Raw genomic sequence first — 18,495 nt, forward strand, 5'->3', positions numbered from 1 at the left:
TTTCAACGGATTAAGGCTTTCATTGTCATTACAGTTACAGTAATATTGCATTTAATTTCTTAATTTAACTAAAACAGTTGGTTTTCGGTTTAATTTCTTAATTTAACTAAAACAGTTGGTTTTCGGTAATGGCTATATCATTATGGTAATAATGTTATGTCATAATGTTAATAAAGAAAGACATTTTCGTTTATTTTTCCTTCGATCCAAACCAGCTAATAGAATGCAGTTGCATTTTGGCTGGCCAACCATGACAAATTTTATTATTAGTGCAGTTGAGACATATTTGAGCCAGCATAAATTTCTGGTTTCATACATTTAAAGAGAACTGCTCACACTATAAAATGTCTTCTTTCCTTTAAGATTAGAATAGTAAACAGTTTGTTTGTTAGGCTATCCTTTTAAATTCTAGAAGTTTGTCGGGCTTTCTTGTCCATTGCTCAAAATATTCAGATTTTAATTGCTGCCAAGCCTCTTGGTACCTCGTGGCCAATTGTTTGCATGTTCCATACGATAAATTGGGAAGGTCTTCGGTCAGAATATCAAGTGATTTTCTTATCTCTTTTTGGGATCTAAGCAACTCCAGAAAGCAAAGAAACAGTTTATATTTGCTAATAGCCAAGGCAGCAACTGGAGTATCCAATTTTTTCTTTGTGACACCCTGACGTTTCCCATTTACTGAGATTTCATAGGGTCTGCAAGGGAGGTAAGAACTGCTATGATTAAGTCGTTATATCACACATGATGTCTTTTTACCTAAGGCGATCGGGCAAATGCGACCAGCTTAGGCCGTTTGGAGAAGGTTGTTGCGTTCTAGGTTGTTGAGCATAATCAAATTTAAACTTTGGGCTTACTCGTATTAATGGCCTTTGTGGCTTATAAAAATGCATTCTGAATTCTTTGTGCTGCCATCTTTTGAAAATGGCCCTCTCTATATCTGCGACATTTGCTTCAGAACTACAAAAATTAAAGCTGGTAAAGTAAATGGGTTCGTGGATTAAAGAGTTAATGAGGGCACCCTGAACACCTAACACATTCCAGCGGGCTAATTTATCACTGCATGACATGGATAATGTACGCTCCCCACGACCAGGTTTGGTGCGCAATTCTCCCGGAGTCTGTTCCATTTCGTCATTTAAGGGTCCAGACTTGTTAACTAGTTTGGCACCAGTATAGATTACTTCCTCGTTGTTTAAGCGGAGTCGCTTTGCTTTAACCTCATCATCTTCAGTGTCCAATTGATTGCCAATACAAGCATCGCCGCAAGGTGTATGGGTGCAGAGGAAATGATACTCGTAATGTTTTTTCAGTTTATAACAAACAAGTTCGTGGTCCCATTCAAAAATACTTTCAGTATCCTTGTTCTGTTCATGATCAGTATCCTTGTTTAGTTCGTGATACAGGTATCTCAAGAATGCTCGTCGCGCTATAATTTCAGCATGGGAGTCGTTTAGGATGTAGCCCTTGGGACACTGTTTGTCTTGGCCGATGCACTTGGTTCCACAACCCAATGAAACCACCTTGCTCGTAGCAGTTTGGCGATTATGTTCAACGATGCCGGCAAGCACTGTCCACTCATTGTCCAATGGCTTTCCTGTCTTGGGCAGTGATTTTAGTTTTTTGAAACATAGGCTGGCTATTATTTCTAAGGTTGGTTCCATGATTCCAAATTCCACCTGTATAATTATTTAAATACAAAATGCTGAATTTAGCGTGCAATAGTGCTGGGAATCTATCTAAGCCACTACGGAAGCATCGATAGTTTTTTGTTGCCATCGAAAGTGCTTAGCGCTCAACTTGTTATACTTTCACTTGGCAAATGCATGAATAGAATAATTTTTTTGCTAACTACTTATTAATTAGTTTTGTATTGAATTATATAAGTTTATCTTTGATACTTTTCCTAATACATATAAAAGGCTATCTAATGTCATGGGCCAAAAAAATACATAACGATAGTACAGTTATCGATAGCTGAAAGTTGGCGGGAATTAGAAAGAACCGAAATAGTTCCAAAACTATCCCAGGAGCGGTTCCAGTTCCGGGACGGAAAAATTTGAATTCTATGAAACGTAAAAGATGGTTTGAGAGTAGGAAGGAAAACGAAAAATTGTTATTATCAAGGGTAACCAAAGAAAAAAGTAATGAAAAAGAGAAGGACCGAGAAGATAATAAGGAATATCTCCACCTCCTCGTCAGGATCAAGGGTCGCTAGTCGAGACGCAGGACATCCATTCAGGTTGAATCCATTGCTGAGTCATTCTAGCCGGCAAATGGTGATGGATTACTTTACAAAAAAAACCCATTCGTATAATAACACTAATTCAAATGATATAATAGTTTTAAATAGATCTCTGATAAATCTAATTAAAAGGATATAATAATTTTACTTTGATCTCTGCTATATATATTTCTAGTTTATAAGAGACAACTGAAATGATAAATTATCGATAAGTCTTGCTAGACATGCGTTGCGGGCTTTTTTAAACAAATATTCAAACTTTAGTGCTCTGCTTGCTCCTGCGGCTGATACAGCAAAACTTATATTTTTATTTCCATCAGTACCATGTACACATTTCTACTAAAATAATTTTGATACTGCATTAGCTGAGAAGAAAATAAGTCCACCCGTTTCGCATGAGTGCTTCTAGCAGCACGCCTTGCCTCACCTGTCGTTTTCGACTTAGTTGTTTTTTTTTTTTGTGTTTTTGTTGCTTTTACCTGTGAGGAGTGCAAGCAGCCCTTATTTCCTTTTGTCCAGTATTCAATATCTTTCCTTTCAGACAACAACATCAGATGATACAAAGAACTGAAAGCGAAACTCATCATACTCATGCGAAACCGAAGACAGGCAACACAAAAATAATGTCCAACTTAACAAATTGATAGTAATGAAAATGAAACCAACGCTAGCTACAAAAAAGCCAGTAACCTTAATCACTGGAACAGCAGCAACATCGTCAGCTGGTGTTCGAGTTCAACAACGAAACTCTAACAGAGATGAACGAATTAAAAGGGATCAGGAGGAACAGCTAAAGAGGGTAGTGGGCGGAAAGCGACGGACAATAATGACGTATCACCCTAGACAGCAAACAAAATCAAAATCAAAGTCAGAGACATGTATTAAACAGACGAGATCTGACAAACACAGCGTCAATAATCAGGAACACGAAGCTAATGAGATCGCATTGAGTTCACAGTTGAAGTATTTGGCTTGCTTGTCAGAAGATGAATTTGAGAAGGGTTTTAGGCAATGGATGGATCAGGAGGGCATAGCCCGTGAGATGCATGCTCAACTTCGCACAGATCTTATTAATTCCTTCAATAAGTCATCTTTAGGTAAGCCAACTGTGGTTTCCCAGGACCTGTAATCGAATTGAAGTCACAAACCAGGTTTTACTATTTTTTTTTTTTTTTTTGTATAAATTGATCAGATCTATGTATTTTTCTCCCCCTCTGCAGGCCGACTCTTGAGCAAAACTGCTGCTGCTATGAAAATGAATGGTTCCCCCCACCGTTTGCTGCTGTCTCCTCTGGCAATGGCGTTGCACACATTGGTGGCTGAATTTTTACATGTTCAAAATTGTCACTATACTTTATCAGTATATTGTAGTGAGATGCCTTATCGTCATACTTTGCCCGATTTCGAGGGTCATTCAGATTTTCGTTTTACTTGCGAGGAGCTAAAAGATATTCTTATTGCTGTGTTGGGTGAAGAGAACCACGTGGAGTTAAAAAAAACGGTGGAATATCTATATCTGGATACCCAACATCAAAAGAACAGTCTTTTGCTTTCATTGGTGAAATCCTTGGTAGATTCCCATAGTGCTAGAAATTATAATATAGAGCGAAATCATGCAAGCACAATGACCAGCCAGGAAAGTGTTCAACTTTGTATCCTTAATCAGAACACGAGCGCAATGGTTGGAAATTCGAAATCTAATTTGAATATTGACACTTGTCAGTCGTATCGAGCCGATAAAAAAGATATCCCTACAGGCAACAGTGGACGTGACGTGTTTGTTGGACCGCGTCTATCGGAATCCCTGCATAACGTGGAAAAGCTATTAAGTCAATTGATTAAGCAAATGCTCCGTCTATCCCAATCATGCGCCCCTCCTGTCGAAATAGTTTCTCAGACGGCTTTTCAGAGTTTACTTCGACAGGAACTAGATGAGCGCGAACGTCTGCAAAAGTTGGGCAAAACTTTAAATCCCGAAGATCTAGTAACTCAACTACCTTTTAATAAACAGGCTACTACATGCCCTGCCAGTAGTAGAGGCGAACAAGAACAAGACCCGGCCATTGCTGAGGTAGTTGAAACATCAGCTGGTGTTATTAAATTACCAGCTCAGGTGGCGTCTGTGCCAAAGATGCCGCAGCTCCATCCAGAACAAATTTCCAGCTTGGCACGAGTGCACCAGGGTATGGATCGCCTACAAAAAATATGCAGACAGCCGCAAGCTTGCATGTATGTGTCCATTGAACGTATGGAGACACTGATGAGTGAACTCTGCGCTTCCGTGCAGTTGCTCAGCAATGCACTTAATCTGACTATAGAGCAGGAGCATGGTGTGGGCCTACATAAAGGTTTCCAAGCAGGGTATCGCGAGGGATTTTCTCATGGTCATTTTATGGGCGTCCAAGAGGGGAGACAGAAATCAGTTCAAAAATCGGAAACATTAAAAAAAGAAACCAGCTGTCAGACGGATAATGTAAAAGTAAGCTCCCAAATTAACCTAGTGATGGCCTCTACGCAAACGCCCCATGTCCAGAAAGCAACAAAGGAAGCGAATATTGGCATCGGGACACAAACTACACATTCGAATACGGATAACAAGGCCATTGGCAAAGATATCGGGAGTTTTCGGAAAATGCGTGAATCTGCCGTGCAGGCAAGTCCTCCAGAAAAAACTTATGAGCAGTGGATACAAGAAATGTTGAACAGTGTTAGCGGGCAAATATTCCTAGAGCGCGTTGAACTCTCTCTAAATAAGGCACTAGAGTTGCAAAAGAAACGCCTGGATGAACTTTTCAACGTGAAGTTGCGTCATCATTCCGAAATGTTACGTCTAAGTCGTCGTCAAAACTCATGGCGGGTATGTATACAATATAATACATAAAATAAAGACTGTTACAAAAACCATACTGTATTTCTTTCAGACCTTGTGCCGACGCGTAGAGCGCGACACTCAGTCTTCGACGGAAGCAAAGAATTTGGTTCATAAAATTTATCGGCTGTTGCACCACTATGAGTCGCATCATCGGATTTTGGCGGAGAAGATACATGAATCGGAACTGGCAGCCGAACAAGCAGCACGGATTATACCCATCTGGAATGAGGCCGAAACAGGTGTTGCTAGTGGTTGTGCTGGCAATACGCATTCCTTACCTGGAGTTGGTGGAATGTCTATTCCTACAGAAACAAAGTTACCAGAGGCAAATCCCTTACTGCCTTTAACTAACCAGCCCAGGTTCTCCGGTTATGCAGCTACAAATATTGCCATGGGGTTGAGATATCCTTATCAGCTTTTGGCGGTAACTACACCAGAACTAATGACTTCCAAGGCGCCAGTTATACATGTTTCGTCTACTGGAGTCGAACCACCGATAACCTTAACAAAGTGTAATCCTGTTGTACCATCTACAAACAGTAAAGCCAAGGTGGATTCCGCAACCAACGTAAAGGCTTCCTTCCCGGCAGATCTATTAGACACGCCAGTCCTTCCTTTAGCACCCAGTTTCGACGAAGCTCTACTTAGTGCCAAGTATGTAAGATATTTATTTGCTTACGTCTATAGCTTTTCCAACCTTGTTTGTATCTCTTTGCAGAAACCGTATGCTTTCGCTTGAACGCGAAAGTGATCTGCTTGAACAGAGTTTTGTCAATCATTTCGAAAGGACATGCTCAAATAAGCCCATGTCCTCATCTAGTCATAGTTCAGGGCATCACATACGTGTCAGTTGTCGGCGTGAACGTCAACAAATCCATCGGACCCTAGATAGTTTTCGAGATTGGCATCGAAGGTTGCATCTTGAAGATCAGATTGAGGACCTAAAAGATAACCAACCCGTTGCACCAGCAGCAGAACCATCACTTAGTATAACTTCTCCCACATGCCTGGCCGAAAAAGAGCCGGATAGCTATCAGTTTACCAATGCAATTGCAGTGGCACGGAGGAAGCTATTTAGTGATATGACCTCTCCATATTTGGCACAGCCACAATCATTATCTGGAGGTAGTACCCGTTTGCTTCGAAATTGGCGCCATAGCAATAAATTAAGCATCAGAAGTGAACTAACGCCAACAGAAATCGATGCTTTTTCCGGCAGACTTTTGGTGCCACCTGAGGTTGCCATAACGGCTAGCAACAGGAATGGCGAGATCAACCATGTCATCAATCGGACTCAAATTGCCTTAGATTATAGTTGGGACAGTAGTAGTAGCAGCACTGCTGCTTCCAGCAATAGCAGCTTGATAAACATACCACAGGGAAGTAACCCAAGTCGCAGACTTCAACGCTCCATGGCTAAAATGCATCAACTTTTTGAAGGATCTATAAAGCCCGCAAAACGACCAGTCAGTGCTCCGCCAAGTGGCACATTTAATGTGGTAGAATCCGATACAACTCGACCACAAACAGCACCCACAATGACGCCAGTATCTTCTTCCTCTAGTCCAGAGATCTTATATAGCCAAGAATTTTGGAAACGCATCCATTTGTGATGTATGGTTACACTTTTACTTTCTTCACAAGTTTATTAAATATTACGTTGGCATAAACAAATCTTATTATATTTACATCTCGGAAATCTCCGTTGTACATCTCGGAACATCCTGAAACTGGATTGCACAACTGGGTCTGATCCAATTGGTGAAATCGTGAAAAATCCACAAAATGTATGAAACAGGCAAAAAGCAGCGTCGACAGTCGGGTCGATCTGGTCATTTCCGTCCGTCCATATGAACACATATGTAGATCTTAGAGACTATTGAGCAGACTCCATCAAACCTCAAAAACTCCGATCATTCCGCTCAACAGCTCTGTTACAACATGTCTGTATGTATGTACATATACTCCGCTTACAAAAACAAAAAAATGATTTGGGGTACCGCAACCAATTGGTGTTACTAGATTTTGGATCGAGTCGCAACTTCGAGTATACGATTCACCTCGAAATAATGAATCCGAACTATTTTCGGGTTTCTTGCACAAGATTTGATTGTAAGTTTACCAGACACGACTATACCGCTCAGGTGAAGGAAAACATGCGGTCATACAGAATCACGTACAAGGAAGTCTTTTGTGAGCGTTCGACCGATCTCTCTGTGCAAAGGACCGCATCGAACAAAATCAATTTAAGACTTAATAAAGTTCTCTGATGCACACAAAAACTACTCCACCGATGTGAAAATTGGTGTATATGTAGTATGTAGTATACATATGTATGTATGTATGTTTTCCACGGAAGTTCGTATAAAATGCTCATTGATGCCACTCGCCACCAGGTGGCGCTGCAGATTAGAAACTGCTGCCGGTTCAAAGTCATAGATAACATAGATAACTGCAAGATTTGAGAGAAAACATACGGATCTTCGTTGGCACGCTCATTTTGTCGACAGTTCTATAACGTCATTTACAAGAATTGATTTTGAAATCGGGAGTTTCGGCTTCCTTGCAAACTTCTAAAAGATCACAGAAAAAAACGGCGAATTGATGCAAAAAGTTTTCCCAAACATTATAAAACTACAAAAATTAGCAACCAAAATCATCAATGTCAATAACAATAACAATAACTTAAGCATTCAGCAGTGAAACGACGTCATACAAGGCCATCGATACTGTGGTAAATCAGGACGAGGTTGTCAACTACCAACTGAATTCTTGAATTCGTTGATTTGCCAGGCAAGCCACTGCACGTCCCGACAGAAAGGCCATTCGAATTTAACCGATTAACCGACAGCTCTATGTGGCTTGCTCACGTGTCGGAAACCCTTCTGATTTATTCGTCTACGCACCAGATCGAAAACAAGAAACATTGTGTATCCCCACAGCACTCCAATAAACATTGAATTGAAACTAAACTTTGTAATGTCAAAATTTTATGTACTGATTTTTCTTTAATTTATTTTGGTTGGCGTAGCAACGCGCGTCGCGTAGAGCTAGTATACATACATATATGTACATATAATGGGTAAATATTTAATCTATCCAGTATATTCGATCCATTGTTGATATTTGTTAGTCCTTCTCTTCCTTGTTAGTTCTGTTCTACCAAAAGGTACCTAAATTCAGTGTATTTTTTTAACGCTCCTAGTTAAATATTTATATTAGTGATTGTGAAAATGTATGCAATAGATTACTAATAATGAACACAATGTTTAGAGATATTCGGCAACTATTCGGTCACTTATTTTTGCGATTCGGTATTCGGCAAAATAGTGGGAATGATATGCATAAGAACTATAAGAATACAAAATCTGCCAGTTACATACACTTTGGCGACTTTAAAATACCATTAAATCCTTGTACCAGATAAATTTAATTTTCTTTTTCCATCAAAATGTCGAAGACCTTTCGAGCGTTTTTATGATAATGTTAAATCTTCAAAGAGAATATCGTGATAGAAAAATCATAATAAAAATTAGGCAAGATACTTTTATCATGGAATCTGGGTCAAAATGCTCCTCAGGATAGATAGTAGACCCAAATGTTTACAACTTTTATATACTTTTCCGCAAAAGTTAATACAAACCAGAGGGACGGGTTAACTTTGACCGCGTCAAAGTTTGTATACCCTTGCTAGTTTTTTGTGTAAAAGGTCTAATGTTTGCGAAAAAACGGCTTAGGAAATAACGAACATATTGATCAAAGTCACTGTTCACCACCGATTGTTCCTATGGGAGCTATATGATATAGTTACCCGATCTTAATCAAATTTGGCACAGTCATTAATAGTTATGCTAAAGTGAGATATATATATTTTAAATTTTTTTATTTTAAATTTATGACAATTGCTTCAAAAGTAACGAAGTTATTGAAGAAAGTCACTGTTTTCGACCGATTGTTCCTAGGGGAGCTATATGATATAGTCACCCGATCTTGATCAAATTTGGCACAGACGTTTACAGGCGTAATAAACTCTCTAATATTCACGACAATAGCTCTGAAAATTACGAAGTTATTGAGAAAAGTCACTGTTCGTGACTTTGGCGTTTGTATGGGAGCTATATGATATAGTGGTCCGATCCGGCTGAATCCGAGATATACAACGCCTGCAGTATACACAAGCCTACATGCAATTTCAGCTCTGTAGCTCTAACGGTCTAGGAAGAGTTTGCGTTGATCCAGACGGACGAACGGACATGGCTATTTGAACTCGTCTCGTCGTGCTGATCAAGAATATATATACTTTATATAGTCGGAGATGCTTCCTTCTATGCGTTGCACACTTCTGACCAAAATTAATATACCCTTTTTGCAAGGGTATAAAAATAATATCTAACAAGACAAACAAGAAACAAAACAAAAGACTAAGAAAATTGTGACTTTTAGGAAAAATCCATATTCTTGATTAAATACTTGAGAATAAATTTTATGAAACCATCATGACAAATTTAAAAACTAATGATGCAGTACTTAAGTATTCGTAGTATTCGTACTCTTCAGGTTATAAATCAAGCAAAATTCTTTAAGTCTTTTTGTAGAATTAGTTTAGGACAATTAATGTACATTGCATTGGATATTTTCTGAATTTATATTTTAATTTGCCAAAACTTTTATCCATATATAAGTTGTTACATAATTTGATTTTAATTTCTACTTTTATGTTTAAACTGTTTTGCCCTCATCTTCATTTTGTTGTCAGTTTTTTGTTTAACTAAAAAAAAATAAGCACAGGTGTCCATGCCAAAATTTATATAATCTAGTCCCGACGACTTCGCTTTCGATCGGACTGATTGCTACGCTCGTGTTTTTCTTCAGGCCTTTTGGGTGCCTTTTTGGCCATGTTCAAGAATTGATCGAGACCGAAGGGATCCTCTTCCTTTTCAAATTCGACTGGACCACTGCGTGCAGCGCCACTTGCGCCATCGGGATCTCTGGAGGTGCCTGAGAACTGTTTATCGGGCACAAAACGTTTCGTATTCACAATTGCATCTAAATCAGCGCCATAATTATTGGAATCCGCCTGTTTAGTAGGCCTGTAGATGTGGGCACCCAACGTATTGGAATCACGCCAGGGTTTGTCGTAGACATTGTAGGCCTCATCGTCGCCATAGCCAGAATCCATGCCTTTCGTGGTGTTAAAGAGGCGTTGATCAAAGAGCGTTTCGTTATTGCCAGCGGATGTTTTGGTGGGCAGACCCAATGCAATCTGTTCGGAAATGTCACGTTCGCGTTCCCGTTGCAACTTGGAACGTTTCTCTGGGGCAGCACGCTGTAAGTTGCGATCTCGTTGTCTCTCCCGCTGCCGTTCCGCGCGTAGGTCGTTTCGTTCACGTGCATCCGAACCTCCAGCGGATGGCTCGCTGCCAGCAACTTCAGGATTCCGTAGTCCAGCACGTTCTTCGCGGGCTCTTTGGGCCATTAAACGAAGCATATCCTCTTTTTTCTCCTTCTCCTTTTGGGCCAATTTTTTTTCAAGTTGGGCTCGCGCCTCCACTGCTTCTCGTGCCTTCCTATCGGCTATGTACAGAGCCTCGGCCATTTTGGCGAATTTTTCATTGATGTGGACTTGCTGCAGGCCTCGACCGTCGGCGGCCAGACGCTTGTCGAGGGGAATGGTATAACCTTTAGCATTCTTCCAGTTGGATATGCACGGAGGAATCTTCCATTCCTTTTGCTCTTTAACTGTGACCTTACGGGATGGCGAATGCAGAACCGGGGCCGGCGGTGATGGCGGGCCACGTGGTATTTTCTTGTTAATGCGGAATTTTGGCGGCTCCATGGGATCTAACTGGGCCTCGACCATGCGTATTACCCGTTGTTTGGCTCCCGAATTGAAGGCATCGCCTTGCTGCGATGGCGTATAACGTATGTATTGGGCGGGGCCTGCTTTTTGGGCATGGCGCACAGGCAGGGCGGAGGTAATTTTTTGATTTGTCAGCTTCTCCAAAGCCAAACGAGTTTCCTCAGTAGTCTCGGCGACAGTTTCCTCATCAGGACGCTGAAGCTCCTCAGCATCTTCAGCCAAAACTTCAGCGGGCAGTAATTGCGAAATGGAAGAATAGACTATCTTATCCTTGCCATGACCCTGACGGGCAATGGCATCATATTTGACTTTACCCTTGTCATCGAGACGCACAGCCAAAGCATCCGACTTTTTGCCCACATTGGCTGGAGCTCCCAACCCTAAAAAAAACAAACACAATGTGTATAGAAATGTATAATGGCAAATTATTAAAATTAAGTTAACAGGATCTTGATCTCACCTAAGGGAAACTGAGCCACATGTATCTCAGGAAAAGCTCCGCCATCCCCGAAATCTGCTTCTGTCCGTGGTACCCAATCCTTGCGCTGTCCATATGGAGGGGCTGCTATCTTGGCCGAAACTAAGGCTCCAATTTTAGGTGCCCCTTTGGCTGCTAGACGACGCTCGTCCTCCCTATCCCAGACTGTGTTTGTCGGGGTGGGCAGCAGACTAGACAGCGACATCTTGTTTTAGTTCGTTTTCCGTTCTCACTCTCCCTTTTTTCTATTCGATATTTTATGATTATAAATTTTACTTGTCAAATTTTTCTTACACAAAAACTCATACAACGCCAAAGGAAAAAACGTAAATTGCACACAGGCACAAATAAAGACGCGAGTGAGGCACACACACCATTACATGCATGCGTGCTGCCAGATCATCGCAAAAGAAGACACAAAAAATACTAGAAAATCTAACTAAATAAAAGTAGTGTTGCTGTGTGAAAACAACTGCTACTATGTGCACGTACGTTCCTCCGATCGTAAATATACATAAATATAATATACATAAATTATTTGTGGTTCATAACGCTAAAAAGAAATTCTTTATGACTATATAAATATAATTACAACTTTAACAACAAAATAAAAATTAAAATAAAGAATCAAAAAAATATACTAAATGTAATTTAAATAAGATTTCATATTTATTGAAAATTCAATAATGTTAAATTCCCAGTAGCAGTTCATGCTATCACTCACAATCAAGATTTTAATCAAAATTGTGCCACGGTCACACTGAATTTTTTCAATTGCGCCAAACCAAAAGCATTTAAATATCGCTTTACCTTTTAACTGTGTTAATATTTATAACGAATAAGTACAATATTGAAACTGATTTTAAACAGGATTATCCAATTGTTGCTGATGATACTGCCAGTATTCCGAGTGAAACCATCGAGCAATCTCATTTTCCTTTGCCTGCTGGATATGCTCCACAAACTCGACTTTCTTTACCATCATCAATTCCAACGTAGAAACAGGACGATTACGATGCAGTTCGCAACAACTGCGACAGGGTCGTATTAAAGCAAAATACACACACTCTGCTATGGAAAGAAAACTAAATCCCAAAAACAGACCCATAAGTCCACCAACGTTAGCTGCAATGATGAGAAAGAGAAAACAACAATAATTAACATTTTATTGACAATAAAGTTTATACCATAAACCAAAAAAAAAACATAAAATATTTCAAATTTATGAAACGGTAAAAACGGTAAGTTTATACCATAAACCAAAAAAAAACAAAAAATATTTCAAATTTATGAAACGGTTTTTACCGGTTTTTACTTGCTACATGACGCATAGCAACCACAAGTCCACTCGACTCGCTTTACTTTCTGTCGTAGTTCAGGAAAAAAGTCATTTAAGTATTAACCAGTGCCGAAGTTTGAATACCCTAACAAGTTTTTTTGTTTCTCTTTTCTATGGTAATTTTAATGGAACTTACACAATTATAGATAATGTAAGTTAATGGTAAAGTATGGTGATAATCATAGGAAGTTGCTCTGACCAAAATTCGTACTAACATAAGACTAAAAATCGAAATCATTCATAGTGAGTTTTCTCACTATGTCTTTTTCCGTAAAGAATAATACAATATGTCCTCATAATCAATAATAATGAAGACACTAATTAAATTTAGTTAGGTATAGGATTTTGTCTTAACCCCCCGGACCACCCCTTGGGCCCGACCCTGCCAAATGTGCATCTCCGTACTGATATTGGTCTACCAAAAAAAAAAATTCACAACAGCTGTAACAGCAATTTTCTATCTCATTACTTTTTAAAATGCCAAAAAAGTATTTTTGTTTCTATGTTTTAAATTAGTGTTAGTAGCATGGAACTTTATAATAAAATAACAATTTTTTCTTAAATATATATATTTCTATAAATTATTTATAAAGAAAGTTGAAATGTAAGGGTGTTCGAATAAATGTTGTGCTGACTGTATATAAATACATACATACAGTGGCGATAATAAATTTGAGACATTCTTTTTAAACCCTTGCAGAGGGTATTATAAAATTGGTCAGATGTTTGTAACGCACAGAAGGAGACGTTTCCGACTCCATAAAGTATATATATTCTTGATCAGCATGATCGACTCCATAAAGTATATATAATCTTGATTAACATGCGTATGCGTTTTACTCAGTCATCTTAAAATCTATCGGCTTGAAATTTTTTTCTGTGCCTTTTATTACCTGGGTCAGAACAAGTGTGAAAGTTTATTGCATCGGACTATCATATCATACAGTGACATTTGAAAAGTGGGTGAAGCAATTGGAGTATCGCTATGTGATAATGTAATAGTAGTGGATATAAAACATCATCGGATAAATAGAACACACGTTACAGTCAATATTAATCGGCTCTGCTGAAACGCTGCCGACAGCGCTGCCAGGAGCCAGCAGCACACACAGAAGCAACACTAAGTAAACTGTATGTGTGTGCGTGCCGATCACAGCATGCATGTACACATCCAATGGCGATAGGGAGAAAGAAAAACAAGAAATGGAAATGATATTTGCAAGATTTTGTCTGTGCATTAATGAATTGAGTTACCGAAAACGAGTTTGGATCATGTAAAAATATTATGGCCAAGGACTGCAAGGGTATATAAACTTCTTTGACATTTACTTGTTAAGGCAAAGCAAAATCGATATGGATGACTTACATAGAAAATCGGAGATGCCTATAAACTCAGTCTGTTTTTTTGCTCGAAAGGTTTCGTCTTTGTAGTACATATTGACAACGGCGATACTACGCTCCACATACGAGTGAGTGTAATTTGCCACCGTGGGATTGGTGTTCTCGAAGCCATCATTTGTTATTTTAGCACTAAATGTAATGGAATTGAATGTCAAGTCAAAGCAACTAGGTAGACAATCGTCGCCGCACGAATCCGCAGTGTCCTCTATGGTATGCAATCGTACAGTGTCCACACATTTTGATTTGTATATAGAGCAGATGGTGTCGTTGCCATTGATTCTGGGCATATAGAAGCCAACACATCCGCAATGCTTCAATAGCAATCTCGAAAGGCATTCCATATTACAATTTCTTTGGGTGTAATGGGCAAAATAGCGTAAGCGCTGGTTCCCCTCGTTATGGAAAAGACACCGACGATATTTACGATCCACCGCACGCAAATACTTCTCCGTCATTATCATTGAGGGGTCAATACGTAATTTTGTCTCCAGTCCGGGTGCTAAAAGTACGCCGGTCTCACGTACATTGGGCGACTCGTTGGGACTATGCAAAGCTATCTTAAAGCCAATACTATTCGACGAGGAGCAATAGTAGTCATTGGCCTGAACATCCAGAATGAGGGAAAGGCCCAGAGATTCTCCAGTTCCTGAAGCAGCACGAGGATAGAAGAGTTTAGTCCGTCGTCGAATCGAACCGAAACCAAGTTCCGCATGCCAATTGATAGCCTTAAAAGTATTCGGTGACCAAATGTTGCGCAGCGACAAAGGTACACTAAATTATAGGAATATGTAGTTAGTTTAACATGAATTCAAAATATTTGCATTTTGTAATCACATTTTCTTGTACATAAACCTTGGATGCAGCATATTGAATACACAACATAGGCCCTCATCGGTCACTACGGGATAAAACACTCGAGCACAATTATAGTCATCAGCACCAAAACGACATCCAATAATCATTTTGCCACACGGTTGCGAGACCTACATTTTTGTTAAGTATTACCCTAAAAAAAATCTTACTCAACTATTGACTTACATTCAATATGAACTCTTCCCAATTGTTTTCCTTGGCGTGATTATCTTCATCATCACTTACATCGCTATTACGATGGCAAAGCGACTGTAGCATGGCATACTCTGTGGTGTCGCTAGTAATATGTCTTACTTTGGTGGCTAAAGCTTGGTTTAGATTACATATGGTGACAGCAGGAAATGGTTCATCTGTGATATAGGTTGGCTCTGGATTCAGACCCACAATAACTGGTGTTGTATTCCATTTCTCAAATGAATCGTGTATTAGAAATCCGGCAATGCAAAGAACCGCCAAAAACGCCAGGCCGAAGAAAATTCTGCAATTCAAAAAGAACTAAGCTTCCTTTTGGTAATAACTGGGTCCAGCTAATTTCAGTGTTACTTTGACTAACACGATCTTATTATGTTGTGTTTTGAATATGTTTATAAATTATATTAAAACATATTTGGGTTTAACTTCATGATACATTGGTAATTAGGGCTTATTCTAATATAGAAAATTTATAAATTCCAAAAAAAATTTTTCGATTTTTTGAAATGTATCCAAATTATTTAAAACCAGAGGGCCGGAGCTAACTTCGACCGCGTCAAATTTTGTATACCCTTCCAAGGTTTTTGTTACTCTTTCCCTACCTATAGCCGTCAAAATGGAAAACGTAATTTGCTGGTCCTTTCAAGAAGTTAGAAATTGTAAGTTTGAATGGTTTGATATGTCTTAATGTATATAATAGGCAGAAACTTGTTCCACCTCATAAAGTATCTTTATCAACAGCCAAGCCGACGGACAGGGTCCGTCCGTATAAACACCAAGATCACGAACACTGTTTGTAGATGCAGAATGTAAGATGAATTTTTCTTCACTTGGTGCATGATATACTGAAATCGGCAAGACGACTTTCTTCGTCTATTTAAATTTGTACAGTGTACAATGTACACTTCCTTAATAAAAATTTGGGCTACCTCATTATATATAATATCTCTCAACGCACCTCTTTAGATTATTTTTGCACTTGAATTAGTTGGGAACTGTAAGTGAATTCACTTTGAAATAAGCTAGCCCTATTAACTATTGATTTTTTTTTTTTTATGAATTTATTTAACGGACATTTATTTTAAAGAAGAATCCGTCACAATGGATCACTCAATAAGTTCTTGGTTAATCATACCTGTCGGTGGCAAGCAATTTCCGACTATTGATGTATTTGAGCCCATGTATGGTGGTATTGCGGCAAAATTCATCGGTATTCCGAGCCAATATACTGCGCCATGTGATAATGGGTGATGCTGCTGTAGTATCTTTCAATGGTGTTTGCTTACGAAATGCTGATATTTTCTGTTGAGCCTTCCAAAAAGGCGGTGTCCATAATAAATATCCTTTACGACTGCGATGCGTTCGCATGGTGCAAAGCTTGACACAGTAATGAAATAGAAATGAAAATGAAATTGGATCGATGTCGTGTTTATGCAGACGGTGACAGTTGAGTGCGTCCGTCTGTCGATAAAGTTTACATATTGAAATTACTTGGCACGGGTGATACAGGCGGTGCTTCCAATTGCTTCACGACCAGCCCATGCCCCGGCCCATTTAACTCGTCGTTTTGTGAGTCATTGTCATTTTCCTCAGAAAGTTGCACATTGATAATATAACTTTCCGGCACACTCACGGCCATTTGAGAACTCTGCGGAGATATGCCCACCATTGCTCGGACATGGTACGTCAAAGGACGCGCAAATTTGGCTGGATGTGGTTGAAGGCACTGCTTGGAGGCACAACGATTGTGCGCGATCTTGACTAAAGAATTTTTTCGGGGCATTTTACATTTCCTTTTGTGCGAAATATGATTACGGATCGAGGACTTTAAAGGGCTAAATATGCGGCCATCAACATAATCATCACGGGGCTTAGCGAAAATGCCAGCCAGATATTTTAACATTTTTAAATTTGAGAGGAAAATGTTGTGTAATTTCGAGGAGTAATTTTCTGAATAATCGGGTGATTGTTGATGCAAAGCTCCCTTCAATACCTGTACATAATGCTTAACTATTTGATAAATGTGTGCAGTAGGTATGTATGAATGTACATATGTAGGGTTCTGCTCATTAGAGAGCAAACGTATCCGATGCTGTCCAGGAAAAGAGGACGGTGCTTGAGGAAAAGTTTGATTTAAGTACAATCAGGGAACATGTGCAGAGACAAAGTCAGTAGAGACACCACACTTGAAAGAAAATCAAATTAAAAGCTTCAATGACATAGACACAGATGGAGACCACCATAGAGACCTGCAGAATCCTATTCGATTTGGTCAGAGACATGTCACCTGCATGGCCCACAAACACACCCATTCATACACACACACACACACACACACATACATACATGGGTTACATCTGTGCATACGCACTTTTGTATGACTTCATTGAAACAAGTTCATAAAACACTTAACCTGACCAAACCCCAAACGTATGTCCCCTGGGTATGTGTCAATGTTGGTGGTTTCATGTTAGTAACTTTTGCTTGTCCATCTCACTCTCCGAATATATGTATATATCTTTCTCTCTCTCTCTCTCTCTCTCTCTCTCGCCCTCATTTACTCTTTGACTTGTTAGCAATTTTACTTCAGCTTTCCGTTTTCCCCTCCCCTTATATACTCTATATTACCGCTCTACCGCACAAGCCACAGGATGTATCCTCTAACGGAGAGTTTTCGCCTCGATTCGATTTTGCTGACCAGATGTAAAATGCTTCATATTTTTCTCTTCTCTACTCTTAGGTGTGCGTGTGTGTTGCATCATCAAAAGTTACCAAACAAATTGACCTAATCCAAGTTCGTACATACCATGTTCATACATGTGTACATACATACATATACACATACATTTCAGTCGTTTGTATGTACATATGTTAGATACTGTTGAGCCGCCATTAGAAATCGTTTAGCTGGGGCCCAGGAGATGTATTAAGCATTAAGCTATTAAAACTCAGGCATATCGACAATATTGAATGATTTAATCCTAACTTATTGCTATGCAATTTTCTTACGACTGTAGGAAATCAACCTTTTTTTAAACTTTGTGCCTGGGTACAGCTTTGCAATCTGTCGTTGGACATTAAGTACCTACATGAGCGGTTTTTGAACAGTTATCAGCCCAAATGAGATTTAAGGTGGAAGGAAAGAATTGCCATATTGACGGAGTCCTGACCATCTAGACCAGTTACTATGTATTCATTTTCATTATATTTACTTAAGTGAAGTAACAATTTTCAAAGA

General features: G+C 39.3%; 5 protein-coding genes and 1 long non-coding RNA gene across 8 annotated transcripts; 2 read left to right on the forward strand and 4 right to left on the reverse strand.

Moving 5' to 3' along the window:
• On the reverse strand, positions 1-1,892 carry LOC6653056 (tRNA-specific adenosine deaminase 1). Its single transcript, XM_002075166.3, has 2 exons — positions 757-1,892; positions 1-695 (listed from the first exon to the last, which is right to left on the reverse strand). The coding sequence occupies exons 1-2, from the start codon at positions 1,659-1,661 to the stop codon at positions 389-391; spliced, it is 1,212 nt and encodes a 403-aa protein (XP_002075202.1). The 5' UTR covers positions 1,662-1,892; the 3' UTR covers positions 1-388.
• Positions 1,893-2,703: 811 nt separating this feature from the next.
• On the forward strand, positions 2,704-8,086 carry LOC6653057. 2 transcript variants are annotated; one of them, XM_023181370.2, is made up of 4 exons: positions 2,704-3,339; positions 3,463-5,099; positions 5,164-5,768; positions 5,833-8,086. In XM_023181370.2, the coding sequence occupies exons 1-4, from the start codon at positions 2,892-2,894 to the stop codon at positions 6,725-6,727; spliced, it is 3,585 nt and encodes a 1,194-aa protein (XP_023037138.1). In that variant the 5' UTR covers positions 2,704-2,891; the 3' UTR covers positions 6,728-8,086. The 2 variants fall into 2 exon arrangements, with proteins under 2 accessions (XP_023037138.1, XP_023037139.1); XM_023181371.2 differs by lacking the exon at positions 2,704-3,339 and adding an exon at positions 3,376-3,393.
• Positions 8,087-9,745: 1,659 nt separating this feature from the next.
• LOC6653058 (puff-specific protein Bx42) lies at positions 9,746-11,825 on the reverse strand. The gene is made up of 2 exons (XM_002075168.4): positions 11,435-11,825; positions 9,746-11,354 (listed from the first exon to the last, which is right to left on the reverse strand). The coding sequence occupies exons 1-2, from the start codon at positions 11,655-11,657 to the stop codon at positions 9,928-9,930; spliced, it is 1,650 nt and encodes a 549-aa protein (XP_002075204.2). The 5' UTR covers positions 11,658-11,825; the 3' UTR covers positions 9,746-9,927.
• Positions 11,826-12,245: 420 nt separating this feature from the next.
• On the reverse strand, positions 12,246-16,625 carry LOC6653059 (pickpocket protein 28). Its single transcript, XM_002075169.4, has 5 exons — positions 16,393-16,625; positions 15,231-15,543; positions 15,027-15,175; positions 14,158-14,963; positions 12,246-12,577 (listed from the first exon to the last, which is right to left on the reverse strand). Exons 1-5 carry the CDS (start codon positions 16,623-16,625, stop codon positions 12,315-12,317), a joined length of 1,764 nt encoding a protein of 587 aa, XP_002075205.2. The 3' UTR covers positions 12,246-12,314.
• Positions 15,812-16,405, forward strand: LOC124460568. 2 transcript variants are annotated; one of them, XR_006954466.1, is made up of 3 exons: positions 15,812-15,916; positions 15,984-16,254; positions 16,345-16,405. It is a non-coding gene; the product is annotated as an uncharacterized LOC124460568 (long non-coding RNA). The 2 variants fall into 2 exon arrangements; XR_006954465.1 differs by having other exon boundaries at positions 15,999-16,254.
• On the reverse strand, positions 16,582-17,160 carry LOC26529186. Its single transcript, XM_015176433.3, has 2 exons — positions 16,749-17,160; positions 16,582-16,634 (listed from the first exon to the last, which is right to left on the reverse strand). The coding sequence occupies exons 1-2, from the start codon at positions 17,158-17,160 to the stop codon at positions 16,603-16,605; spliced, it is 444 nt and encodes a 147-aa protein (XP_015031919.2). The 3' UTR covers positions 16,582-16,602.
• Positions 17,161-18,495: the final 1,335 nt, after the last annotated feature.

Source organism: Drosophila willistoni (genome assembly GCF_018902025.1).
Source record: "Drosophila willistoni isolate 14030-0811.24 chromosome XL unlocalized genomic scaffold, UCI_dwil_1.1 Seg142, whole genome shotgun sequence".
NCBI lineage: Eukaryota > Metazoa > Arthropoda > Insecta > Diptera > Drosophilidae > Drosophila > Drosophila willistoni.

Excerpts from the sequence above, each read along its gene's own strand:
- LOC6653058 (XM_002075168.4), bottom strand. The coding sequence starts at position 11,657 with ATGTCGCTGTCTAGTCTGCTGCCCACCCCGACAAACACAGTCTGGGAT. Across the intron at positions 11,355-11,434 it reads TGTGGCTCAGTTTCCCTTAG|GGTTGGGAGCTCCAGCCAAT; the intron begins GTGAGATCAAGA and ends TGTTTTTTTTAG.
- LOC26529186 (XM_015176433.3), bottom strand. The coding sequence starts at position 17,160 with ATGTTAAAATATCTGGCTGGCATTTTCGCTAAGCCCCGTGATGATTAT. Across the intron at positions 16,635-16,748 it reads GCCTGTATCACCCGTGCCAA|CTTTGCACCATGCGAACGCA; the intron begins GTAATTTCAATA and ends TACTGTGTCAAG.
- LOC6653057 (XM_023181370.2), top strand. The coding sequence starts at position 2,892 with ATGAAAATGAAACCAACGCTAGCTACAAAAAAGCCAGTAACCTTAATC. Across the intron at positions 5,100-5,163 it reads GTCGTCAAAACTCATGGCGG|ACCTTGTGCCGACGCGTAGA; the intron begins GTATGTATACAA and ends TATTTCTTTCAG. Across the intron at positions 5,769-5,832 it reads GAAGCTCTACTTAGTGCCAA|AAACCGTATGCTTTCGCTTG; the intron begins GTATGTAAGATA and ends ATCTCTTTGCAG.
- LOC6653056 (XM_002075166.3), bottom strand. The coding sequence starts at position 1,661 with ATGGAACCAACCTTAGAAATAATAGCCAGCCTATGTTTCAAAAAACTA. Across the intron at positions 696-756 it reads CATTTGCCCGATCGCCTTAG|ACCCTATGAAATCTCAGTAA; the intron begins GTAAAAAGACAT and ends CCTCCCTTGCAG.
- LOC6653059 (XM_002075169.4), bottom strand. The coding sequence starts at position 16,625 with ATGCGAACGCATCGCAGTCGTAAAGGATATTTATTATGGACACCGCCT. Across the intron at positions 15,544-16,392 it reads AAATTGCTTGCCACCGACAG|AATTTTCTTCGGCCTGGCGT; the intron begins GTATGATTAACC and ends TTTGAATTGCAG. Across the intron at positions 12,578-14,157 it reads AGGCATCTCCGATTTTCTAT|CTAACGTTGGTGGACTTATG; the intron begins GTAAGTCATCCA and ends TCATCATTGCAG.